Source organism: Coregonus clupeaformis, chromosome 17 (assembly GCF_020615455.1).
Source record: "Coregonus clupeaformis isolate EN_2021a chromosome 17, ASM2061545v1, whole genome shotgun sequence".
Classification (NCBI taxonomy): Eukaryota; Metazoa; Chordata; class Actinopteri; order Salmoniformes; family Salmonidae; genus Coregonus; species Coregonus clupeaformis.
In genome coordinates, this window is record NC_059208.1 from 54,293,918 (window position 1) to 54,306,966 (window position 13,049).

At 46.3% G+C, this 13,049-nt stretch overlaps 1 protein-coding gene across 1 annotated transcript in view; it reads right to left on the minus strand.

The window, feature by feature from the left end:
• LOC121586751 (UPF0711 protein C18orf21 homolog) overlaps positions 1 to 13,049 on the minus strand; it is a 35,900-nt gene that overhangs the window by 15,766 nt on the left and 7,085 nt on the right. Inside the window, exons 2-3 of the mRNA XM_041903711.2 lie at positions 12,327 to 12,349; positions 11,472 to 11,683 (exon numbers count right to left, since the gene is read on the minus strand). Coding sequence (XP_041759645.1) covers positions 11,472 to 11,683; positions 12,327 to 12,349 — 235 coding nt within the window. The remainder of the gene's footprint in view (positions 1 to 11,471; positions 11,684 to 12,326; positions 12,350 to 13,049) is intronic.

The following is a 13,049-nucleotide window of genomic DNA, read 5'->3' on the forward strand; positions in this document are numbered from 1 at the left end:
GCATACATTTTTGTGTATGGGTGGTCCCGGGGATCGAACCCACTACCCTGGCGTTACAAGCGCCATGCTCTACCAGCTGAGCTACAGAGGACCACAGTTGTGATCAGTTGTGCACCGGGGCCTCCCACTCCTCTTTCTATTCTGGTTAGAGCCAGTTTGCGCTGTTCTGTGAAGGGAGTTGTACACAGCGTTGTACGAGATCTTCAGTTTCTTGTCAATTTCTCGCATGGAATAGCCTTCATTTCTCAGAACAAGAATAGACTGACGAGTTTCAGAAGAAAGTTATTTGTTTCTGGCCATTTTGAGCCCGTAATCGAACCCGTAATTGCTGATGCTCCAGATACTCAACTAGTCTCAAGAAGGCCAGTTTTATTGCTTCTTTAAATCAGCACAATAGTTTTCAGCTGTGCTAACATAATTGCAAAAGGGTTTTCTAATGATCAATTAGCCTTTTAAAATGATAAACTTGGATTAACAAACACAACGTGCCATTGGAACACAGGACTGATGGTTGCTGATAATGGGCCTCTGTACGCCTATGTAGATATTCCATTAAAAATCAGCCGTTTCCAACTACAATAGCCATTTACAACATTAACAATGTCTACACTGTATTTCTGATCAATTTGATGTTCTTTTAATGGACAAAAAAATTGCTTTTCTTTCGAAAACAAGGACATTTCTAAGTGACCCCAAACTTTGAACGGTAGTGTATGTGTGAAATTTGTTTTGATTTACAATGGACCATTATCATGCGCCTGTCTCGAAACAGGGGCAGGGGGAAAAAATACATGTCATCTATGCACTTAAATAGCAAATGGAGGACGCTATTCCCATGGTTCATTTTCATGCCATCCTGTTGTAAAGAGAAGCAATGTGCTTAATATTAGGAAAGTAGAGAAATAAATATAGTAGGCCTAGCCTATAGAAAGCTGATGGGATCCTCTTTTTTAATAGAGGCCATCACTCTGTTTTCTCACGCAATTGCATAGCCTATAGAAATGTTGAGCAACATGAGCTCATGGACTCTAATGAAGTGTTTGATTAGATTTCCGATCACATTTGCATTGATGTCAGAGTGATTAGAGGGACAATAGAGTGCTGAGTACCAGGCAGTTAGCAAGTTTGGTAGGATACTAATGACCAGCAGCAGCATCAGAGTTTGGAGAAGCCTAATTACTGTGACTAAACGGTCACGTGGAATTTGACTGCCATCATGACTCGTGACCGCCGGTGTGGCGGTAATACGTTCACTGTAACAGCCCTCCCCTTCCGGGAAGACCTATCAATTAGTCCTACACCTTTGTTGAATAGTGACGAGAATCATGACACCGACCCCAACCAAATCATGCGCAATCATCGTCTACCTAATTGGCCCCTAATCCATGTATCGTCTGTGTGCTGAGTACCTACACGTGAGCCAATGGCTAAGGGGATTGAGTGCAGTGTGTTCGTCAGCTCATTCTAACCTGTTGATTCTGGCTACAGGGGTACAGGCATAGAGCAGTCTAGCTAGCAGCATGTAGACGGGGTCTATACATCTGCTAGTTTGACAGGGCTCAGGATAGCTTATATACAGTACCTATTATGGGCAGGCCAAGCATTTGAAGGGCAAACAAAACAACACAGAAGCTTCAATAAAATACCAAAAAGATGAAACCATCATTGAACATTAACAAAAACGTGACTAGACAAAGGTCACCAATTCATGACCCAAAGTTGACCACTGCAAATGTCAATCTACTTGAGCCACCTTTACAGAATGTCTTTCCACATTCCTTGAGTGTAAACAAACATGCCTAGAGAAAGGTAACCAAATCATGACCAATAACTTGGCTAAACTGCACGTGCAATCTATGAATTGTATAAAAAGCAATTAAAGAGGCCTTGTGATTAAATGACGTCAACATCTATTAACTCCATCCCAATTCAATTTATGGTGATGAGTGGTAACTCAAACCCTCCTCTAATGTGCAGCCCCATACAGCTGTACAATCCTTCCCAACTGTTCCCTAGCAACAGAGGCTATGAGGTAAAGTTTCCCCTAAGTACAGATCTAGGATCAGCTTCCCCTCCCCCAATCCTAACCTTAACCATTAGATCAGCGTCTATCTTGGGGGTAATTTCACCCTACTCCGCAGCAGACCTCCAGAGAGAGACAGGTCAAGCTTGGAGTTTCTTTCAGCACATAGTCTGGATACTTCTGGACCGGACTGATGATCAGGCCTTGGAATGTCAACAGCACCTGCTGGTTCTTTTAGACTTTAAATCATGCGATCAGCAGCAAAATAGCCTGGTCCCACGTCTTTTTGACAGCACAGACAGATCTGAGACCAGGATCGCAACAAAAGATACCACAGATATTGTCTATGTGAACAGGGATCATAAGCAATCTCTGTTCTCCTTGCATATTTGATAAGCTATTTTCCTTTGATCTAAATACATAACATATAAAAGAGATGAGAGTGCTCTGGTCAGTGCTCACAGAGATAATTGTCATGCACATTCAACTGGTACAGTAGGTCACTGTGGGTGTTAAGACAAAGTCACTGTTGAGAGGAGTCCTGCCACGGCTCAACACCTGTCTGTCAGTCAGTCACCTGGCACAGTAGAGGAGGAACTCTGAACATGATCAACCACAAAGCCACACAGTGTGGACTGGTCCGTAGGCTACCAGTGTTTCACACTTTCCACCGACACACAGGCACTCTCTGGCAAGTTGCAAACACATTGCGCGAATGCACCTACAAACTCAATAATGACCGACAGACAGTCACACACCGGATGACAAATATAGGCCACATTATGCACACTGATACACATAAACACACAACTACACAGACAACCACTTTAAACACATGCATGCTGACAAACACACACATCAATCCTGCAGATGGGCTTTTTGTTTTCTATTAATAGGCCGTGCTCCATAAATACTAATCCCCTCTTCCCCCCCCCCCCTCTCTTCACTCCCCCCTCCCCTCTCCCTTACCCTCCTCTCTCCCCCCTCTCCTCCCCTCTCTTCTCTCCCCCCTCCCCTCTCTCCTCCCCTCTCTTCTCTCCCCTCTCCCTCTTCCCCCTCCTCCCCTCCCCTCTCTTCTCTCCCCCCTCCCCTCTCTCCTCTCCCTTACCCTCCTCTCTCCCCCCTCTCCTCCCCTCTCTTCTCTCCCCCTCCCCCTCTCCTCTCCCTTACCCTCCTCTCTCCCCCCTCTCCTCCCCTCTCTTCTCTCCCCCCTCCCCCCTCTCCTCTCCCTCCTCCTCCCCTCTCCCTCTACCCCCCTCCTCCCCTCTCCCTCTCCCCCTCCCCTCTCCCCTCTCTTCTCTCCCCCTCTCCTCTCCCCCTCCCCTCCTCTCCCCCTCCCCTCCTCTATCCTCCCCTCCCCTCTCATCCCCTCCCCTCCCAGCCCTCCCTGTGCTGCACTAAGCCAGGCCAGGCTGGCTGCTGTGCTGACCTTGTCTCTGGGGCTCCAACAGGCATCATTGCCCTTGAGGATGCTGACAGATGCATAGCGGAGACAACGACAGGCTGGCTTTAGCTGGATTTGGGCATCATGATGTTTTCATTTCCAGAGGTAATGGCAAGTGGTCAGAGTGGCACGTGTTGAATGGATACAGGATGGAGTCTGACAGTGACTGGGTCCTAAATGGCACCCTCTTCCCTATGGTCTCTTGTCAAAAGTAGTGCATTAAGTAGGGAATAGGTTGCCATTTTGGAGGGGGACAGGGTGTATCTGGTTGGCATGCTATAGAGGGGGGGACAGGGGGTATCTGGTTGGCATGCTATAGAGGGGGGACAGGGGGTATCTGGTTGGCATGCTATAGAGGGGGGGGACAGGGGGTATCTGGTTGGCATGCTATAGAGGGGAGACAGGGGGTATCTTGTTGGCATGCTATAGAGGGGAGACGGGGTATCTGGTTGGCATGCTATAGAGGGGGGACAGGGGGTATCTGGTTGGCATGCTATAGAGGGGGGACAGGGGGTATGAACGTGTGTGTGGGGGGGAGTGTATGTGTGTAGTCATCCCTCCCAGTGAGTTTCTGCAGATGAAGTAGTCATTAACCAGCTGGCAGGGAAGGAGTGTGTGTGTGTCTGCGGTGTTGGTGTGTGTGTGTGGCTGCGGTGTTGGTGTGTGTGTGTGTGTGTGTGGCTGCGGTGTTGGTGTGTGTGTGTGTGGCTGCGGTGTTGGTGTGTGTGTGTGTGGCTGTGGTGTTGGTGTGTGTGTGTGTGGCTGTGGTGTTGGTGTGTGTGTGTGTGGCTGCGGTGTTGGTGTGTGTGGCTGCGGTGTTGGTGTGTGTGGCTGCAGTGTTGGTGTGTGTGGCTGCGGTGTTGGTGTGTGTGTGTGTGTGTGTGGCTGCAGTGTTGGTGTGTGTGTGTGTGTGTGTGTGGCTGCGGTGTTGGTGTGTGTGTGGCTGCGGTGTTGGTGTGTGTGTGTGTGGCTGCGGTGTTGGTGTGTGTGTGTGTGGCTGCGGTGTTGGTGTGTGTGGCTGCGGTGTTGGTGTGTGTGTCAGTGCAAGATGCTTATAATAATTCACTAAACACCTGGCAAATCCCAACATGTGCAGCATGAGCAAAGTGATTTTTTCTATCAGAGCGTAGCTGGTGTCCTCCTGACTGCCTGTCTAAAAACCCCCCAAGGTGTACTCCTGACTGACTGCCTGTCTAAAAAAATAACAAGGTGTCCTTCTGCCTGTCTAAAAAAACCCAAGGTGTCCTCCTGACTGCCTGTCTAAAACCCCCCCAAGGTGTCCTCCTGACTGCCTGTCTAAAAAAAAAACAAGGTGTCCTCCTGACTGCCTGTCTGTCTAAAACCCCCCAAGGTGTCTTCCTGCCTGCCTGTCTAAAACCCCCCAAGGTGTCCTCCTGCCTGCCTGTCTAAAAACCCCCAAGGTGTCCTCCTACATGCCTGTCTAAAACCCCCCAAGGTGTCCTCCTGCCTGCCTGCCTGTCTAAAACCCCCCAAGGTGTCCTCCTGCCTGCCTGCCTGTCTAAAACCCCCCAAGGTGTCCTCCTGCCTGCCTGTCTAAAGCCCCCCCAAGGTGTCCTCCTGCCTGCCTGTCTAAAGCCCCCCCAAGGTGTCCTCCTGCCTGCCTGTCTAAAACGCCCCCAAAGCAGTCAACCGCCCATCTCCCGTTGTCATCTTGCTGCTTCCCACCCTCTCCGGGTGTCAAAGCCCTCTGCTGCGCTTCTCTAACGTCCCGGGCGACACAGCAGCCAGGTTTCCATTGACCCAGGTTTTTTCCACAAAAGCAACAACAAAAATAATTGCAACATGTGTAATGAAAACGGCAGCTATAGGAGAAATGTTCTAAAGATCAACATTTTTATCCGTTTGTCAGGGGGGTGGATTTTTCTTTTCTTTTTCTTTATTGCAACAAAATATGATTAAAAGAGCGTTTTTCGAATAAATAATTTTGAAGGTACGCGGGCACCTGATGTCATCACGTAGGCCTAACTATCAAGCTCCACTCCACATTTAATTCTAAATGCCTACTGCTCTATTTTTTCAACTATAAAAATAATGTTTATTTGCAGGACAAGTATTGTCCTGACTTTCAAGAATGCCTGAATTGCTTCGCCTTGCTTTTCTGGATGGCTGGATGCAAGTTTCACCATTCAATTATTTCAGATCTACAGGAGTGCAAGTTTCACCATGGCACGGACCGTGGCAAACATTTCCATATCTCTTTGCACCGGTTGCATAGATACACCTGATTTAAATAGACCCGCAAGCTTCACATCAGACAGAATGAAGCTATGGGAAACACATTCATATTCCTCTTGAAACTTGGAGGCCACTAATGTGGAGTGATATACAAATCAAGGGGCTTTACACCGAGAGATATAAATACATGAGTAAATAGGCTACATATGCGTGAATATAATGTAGCCTATATGAGGCTTGTGTGTGTGTGTGTGTGTGTGTGTGTGTGTGTGTGTGTGTGTGGTGTGTGTGTGTGTGTGTGTGTGTGTGTGTGTGTGTGTGTGTGTGTGTGTGTGTGTGTGTGTGTGTGTGTGTGTGTGTAAGGGGTGCAATAGCAAGAACTCTAAAAAGGCATTCTGTCAACACTACATGGAAGCTGTAACTAAAAACTAGATCTATAACTTCAATATCCTCAAAGACTTCCTACGTTTACTGGCCAAATGAATGCCACTAATCAAGTCATACTCAACGGTAATTTAGGCCTAGTAAATATCTCCACTAATCCTAAAACGGCAAACAGAAATGAGACATACAGTAAAAACCAAACCCCTCTTAAAGCTGGGATCTGTGACCCTTCATCTCACTCTCCTTCCATTATTTATCACTCTCTTCCTGAGCAAAAGACTTCTGTTGGCATGGAATGACAGGAAGGGTGGGGGGTGGGGAACAGAGAGAGAGAGGGTGATAAATCTAATCTTCCTGCCTCAGTGTCATCGGCAGCTCCCACTAGAAGGTGTTGACAAACAGCAGCCCCGAGTGAATGAGACGGAATTCTTCCTATTGTCTTCAGAGTGCCTCGTCTGCTTAAGGGTTAACAGTACACTCACAACCACGCATGTCTATGTGGGCCTCGCGGCTTCTCACTTAGACAGCTTGTGGAGCTCTTCTACTCACTGCTATTTTATGCCTGGGCGAGTGACCAGTGACCTCCAAGTTGAAAGGTAAAAATATATCTGCGAAAAATGCAGCTAAAGAGGATTAACTTACCAGTAAGTCACACGACAGAAGGGAAAATATCAACTTGTGCTACACAACAGAGTTCCTGTATTCAGGAAGCTCATCTTGAGTAACAATAAATTCATACTGATAATGAAGCTATTTGCTATAGTACTGTTTAAATACACAGTGCTTTCTCTGGATGAAACTAATGCACATTTGAAGTGAAGTAAACCACACTACAGGAGAGGTCCTTGGTCTTAAAAAACCACCTAGAGAGATAAAGCAATTTAGATATCTAGCGGTATAATTTCCACTTGTGTACCTTTTACCATAGAAATGGCCAACATAACTACTCTCTCTCGCCAAACGACTTGTGTTCGACCCTGACATAACCTAAGTGTTTATCTCCTTTGGCCCTGTCCCTATTTGACTCCACCGGGTCTGCACTAACTAAATGCTTTCTGTTCCTCTGTGATTGTTATCTGGCTGGCCAATCACAACCTGACCCTGGCTGTGATCATTATCTGGCTGGCCAATCACAACCTGACCCTGGCTGTGATCATTATCAGGCTGGCAAATCACAACCTGACCCTGGCTGTGATCATTATCTGGCTGGCCAATCATAACCTGACCCTGGCTGTGATGATTATCAGGCTGGCCTATCACAACCTGACCTTGGCTGCCCAGGGATTCCTCCTCAGTGCGTCTGACCAGAGAGAGAACAGAGCCTCTCCAGTGCTGCATACCAAACAAGACAGTGTAAAAGCACTGCAGTTATAAAAAGGGCTTTAGAAATGAAATTTGATAGATTTATTGACACAGCAATCTGTTCGCTCCCACTCTCTGAGGGTTTCCCTCTGCAAAGTTGATGGGAGACTAGAGGAATACCTAACCTGACTTGAACACACTGGCCGTGTCCGAAATCTGTCTTGTCTACTACTTACTAAAATGACACACTATCACCTATCAGCAGCTGTGGTCAAACACACGGTGTGAAAACACCATTCTCTTCCTCAATAGTGTGCAGCGAATTCTACTAGCTGAAAAGCCTAAATGAGTATGACATCCTGGCATTTAAAGCATACTACATTTTCAATATTTCACTTACTATAAAACTTTCAATTTTCGCATACCCAAAAAAGCTACTATTTAGAACGCAAGTATGGGACACGGCCAGTGTGCATTAGATGCTGCCAGAGATTTTCAATGAGGCAACGTTTCGACCGATATGAGTCTTCATTAGGCCATTGTCAATCAATGGTACTTTCCCTATTCTGTTTCCCTGATGCAGGAAAATGCCCCCATCTATCCTCTGACCTGCTACTCAGGCCATAGGGGAGGAGTTTGGACATACACTATATATATATAAAAGTATATGGACACCCCTTCAAATAAGTGGATTCGGCTATTTCAGCCACAACCGTTGCTGACACGTGTATAAAATCTACAGTCGTATGAAAAAGTTTGGGCCCCTCTGAGGCTGCATAACAATTTACTCTGTCATCACAGAAAATGATCACAGTGGCATGCCATTCATTTTCTAATAAAAGCTGAGTACTGGGGTATTGTCCAGACAAAGATTTTTAGTGTAGCAATATTAAGTTGTATGAAATTAAATCAGATGTGAAAAATAGGCTATGCAAAAATTTGGGCACCCTTGTCATTCTGTTGATTTGAATACCTGTAACTACTTAGCACTGATTAATTGGAACACACAATTGGTTTGGTGAGCTCATTAAGCCTTGAACTTCATAGACAAGTGCATCCAATCATGAGAAAAGGTATTTAAGGTGGCCAATTGCAAGTTGTTGTTCTCTTTGACTCTCCTCTGAAGAGTGGCAACATGGGGGGCCTCAAAACAACTCTCAAATGACCTGAAAACAAAGATTGTTCAACATTATGGTTTAGGGGAAGGCTACAAAAAGCTATCGCAGAGATGTAAGCTGTCAGTGTCCACTGTGAGGAACATAGTGAGGAAATGGAAGACCACAGGCACAGTTCTTGTTAAGGCCAGAAGTGGCAGGCCAAGTCAAATATCGGAGAGGCAAAGGCTGGTGAGAACGGTCAAAAACAGCCCACAGACCACCTCCAAAGACCTACAACATCATCTTGCTGCAGATGGTGTCACTGTGCATCGTTCAACAATTCAGCGCACTTTGCACAAGGAGAAGCTGTACGGGAGAGTGATGCAGAAGAAGCCTTTTCTGCACACACGCCACAAACAGAGTCGCTTGAGGTATGCAAACGCACATTTGGACAAGCCAGCTTCATTTTGGAATAAGGTGCTGTGGACTGATGAAACAAAGATTGAGTAATTTGGTCATAACAAGGGGCGTTATGCATGGCGGCAAAAGAACACCGCGTTCCAAGAAAAACACTTGCTACCCACAGTAAAATTTGGTGGGGGTTCCATCATGCTGTGGGGCTGTGTGGCCAGTACCGGTACTGGGAATCTTGTTAAAGTTGAGGGTTGCATGGATTCCACTCAATATCAGCAGATTCTTGGGAATAATGTTGAAGAATCAGTCATTAAGTTTAAAGTTACGCCGGGGCTGGATATTTCAACAAGACAACGACCCAAAACACTGCTCAAAATCTACCCGGGCATTTATGCAGAGAAACAAGTACAATGTTCTGGAATGGCCATCCCAGTCCCCAGACCTGAATATCATTGAGAATCTGTGGGATGATTTGAAGCGGGCTGTCCATGCTCGGCAACCATCAAACCTAACTGAAGTGGAGATGTTTTGTAAGGAGGAATGGTCCAAAATACCTTCATCCAGACACTCATTAGAGGCTATAGGAAGCGTCTAGAGGCTGTTATTTTAGCAAAAGGAGGCTCTACTAAATATTGATGTGATTTTTCTGTTGGGGTGCCCAAATGTATGCACCTGTCTAATTTCGTTTTGATGCATATTGCACATTTTCTGTTAATCCAATAAACCTAATTTCACTAATTAAATATTACTGTGTCCATCAGTTATTTGATAGATCAAAATGAAATTGCTGATCCAAACACCCAATTATTTATAAATGGATATCATGGAAATTGTCAGGGGTGCCCAAACTTTTTCATACGACTGTAGCACACAGCCATGCAATCTCCATAGGCTAACTAGGATGCCACCTTTCCAACAAGTCAGTTGGTCAAATTTCTGCCCTGCTAGAGCTGCCCTGGTCAACTGTAAGTGCTGTTATTGTGAAGTGGAAACGTCTAGGAGCAACAACGGCTCAGCCGAAGTGGTACACACAAGCTCACAGAACGGGACCGCCGTGTGCTGAAGCACGTAGTGCGTAAAAATCGTCTGTCCTCGGTTGCAACACTCACTACCGTGTTCCAAACTGCCTCTGGAAGCAACGTCAGCACAATAAATGTTAGTCGGGAGCTTCATGAAATGGGATTCCATTACCGAGCACACAAGCCTAAGATCACCCTGCGCAATGCCAAGCGTCGGCTGTAGTGGTGTAAAGCTCGCCACCATTGGACTCTGGCGCAGTGGAAAAGCATTCTCTGGAGTGATGAATCATGCTTCACCATCTGGCAGTCCGACGGACAAATCTGGGTTTGGCAGATGCCAGGAGAACCCTACCTGCCCCACTGCATAGTGCCAACTATAAAGTTTGGTGGAGGAATAATGGTCTGGGCCTTAGTTCCAGTGAAGGGGAATCTTAACGCTACAGCATACTGTATAATGACATTCTAGATTATTCTGTGCTTCCAACTTTGTGACAACAGTTTGGGGAAGGCCCTTTCCTGTCTCTGCATGACAATGCCCCCGTGCACAAAGCGAGGTCCATACAGAAATGGTTTGTCGAGATCGGTGTGGAAGAACTTGACTGGCCTGCACAGAGCCCTGACCTCAACCCCATCAAACACCTTTGGGATGAATTGGAATGCCGACTTCGAACCAGGCCTAATTGCTCAACATCAGTGCCCGACCACACTAATGCTCGTGGCTGAATGGAAGCAAGTCCCCACAGCAATGTTCCAACATCTAGTGGAAAGCCTTCCCAGAAGAGTGAGGCTGTTATAGCAGCAAAGGGAGGGGACCTACTCCATATTAATACCCATGATTTTGGAACGTGATGTTCGACGAGCAGGTGTCCACATCCTTTCGGTCATGTAGTGTACCGAGAACAACTCCATTCTGTGTCTCGTGTCTTCTATTTCGGGAATGGCCAATTTTCAACATTATGTAACCCTTCAGACAAGGAGAGACCTAGAAACAGGATGAATCTCCATACTTTAACGGGGCCTCCTTCCCTCACTTCCTTACATTACCTGATCTGTAAAAGGTAGAGACCAGGGTCATATCAGAGAGGCCACAAAGTGAGGGATTTCTTTATGGAGGTTAACGAGTGTCGAATTTGGTCAACAAAAAATGTAATTGCTAATTTGCTTAGATGATCGAATAGAAGTTTCTTAATGGTTAGGTTGTTACGAATGCACTGATAAGTGGACCCACGTGGCAAAAAAAACGACTTTAAATTGGAGTTGTGCCTGTTGTTCACATGCGTATCTGCCCTCTCATTGGCTAGAATGGTCCCATCTGATCTCGCCTCTTCCCGCCTGCCTTCCATCTGTGAGGACATGTATTTCCATTGGTCACTTGACTATCTTGTCAATATAATAGATAATATTTGGTCATATTCACTAGACACCAAACAGAAAAAAAGGGACCAAAGCAGGGAGGGACTAGCTGAACTTATATGCAAAATGCTTTTTCCTGTAGCAACATTTTTGTTACGTTTTGCACTAATGAATACGATCCACATCTTAACTTTCAGATACTGGGGATTGACAATGGAGAAGAGGAGTGTTAGTCTCACCAGCACTGATGAGGAGCCCCTGAACCTCCGTAAAATGTCCATCTGAGCCAGGCTGAGCCTCTTACCCCTGGCCTCCCGCCGCAGCACGCTCTGCACCCGCAACGATGCACGCCGCTTGGGATGCAGCCGCATGCGGTGGTTGTCTGGGCGACGCCACTGGAAACAGAAGGGACAGAGCTCGTCTTCAGGGATGGGCTGGAGCTTGGCTGGAGCTGGGAGAGGAGGGAGCGGAGAGGAGAAGGGGGGAGGAGGTTGAGGGATGTGAAGTAATGTATGTGTTTATGGTACAGTCAAGTGGAATATGAGTGTGTAGGTTAGGTCAGATGAAAAAATAACATGGGAACTATGGTAAAGGGGAATGTACAAAATATAACAGTGCTTAGGCCATAGTCATATTTAACATAAAATGAACATTTGGGATAGAGTTGAGTGTCAAATAAAATAGATTGAGTCCAGGGGAACATGAGTTTAAATAACAAATGACAGTGATGATGAGGACGTCCTGGTCTTTGTTTCATCAGGGGAGTAAAGTCCTGAACCAATCTCTAGCCCTCCCTTTGTCTTCTGTCTGGCATTGGGACTGTGCAGTACCACGAGTGTCTGTCTGTCTGTCTGTCTGCCTGTCTGATGGGGACAGCTACCAGTACCCACCTCAGTGCGATTAGCATGAGATTATAGTGTTTTATCGGCAACAATGTGCAGCAATTTCTTCCCTCCTGCCTAGTGCCTACAGCACCATTCTCATAATGTGCTTAAGCAATAGGTGTGCTGAAGATAGGATAAATGCAACAGAAATAAACTAGCCCAAATTGTAACTGACAAAATGATTTTGCCAAGGTTATAGCTACTTCTTACCTTTCATTCTCTGGTGTCTCCCCCTGAGAAACAAAACAACAGAAGAAGAAAAGTTAGGTTTTTGTTGTGAAACTGTTGTCACTTCATTATTTATCTGCTTAGATAGAACAGTGCTTGATCCGGGGAGACTCCCATAGCTTGGAGTTAGTGTTCTGGGTTGTTTTTCTTTCACTTTGCCTTTCATTCAACGGCTTGAGAGGTTCCAAAGGAGGACGTCATGCGGAGTTTGCTTTTCTAAAATTCTGCAAAAGCTGAATTTGTAAGTTGAAGTTGATTCATCTAAAGACTTGAAGTGCGTTTTGAAACTCCCTTGAAACCGTCTTACTAGACACTCTTACTCAGTGTCCAAAATGTATACACAATTAACTTTTTAACAAGTAAGCCAAACTCCATGCATGATGCTATTGTAGAAAAAGTTTGCTAAGGGCTTCCAACGTTCAGCGGAAAACATCCGGGAGAAAAGCAAACAAGAATCTATCTACAATACAGGGCTTCCCCTCCCTGTAGTCTGGGCTTCCCCTCCCTGTAGTCTGGGCTTACCCTCCCTGTAGTCTGGGATTACCCTCCCTGTAGACTGGGCTTCCCCTCCCTGTAGTCTGGGCTTCCCCTCCTGGGCTTCACCTCCCTGTAGTCTGGGCTTCCCCTCCCTGTAGTCTGGGCTTCCCCTCCCTGTAGTCTGGGCTTCCCCTCCCTGTAGTCTGGGCTTCCCCTCCTGGGCTTCAC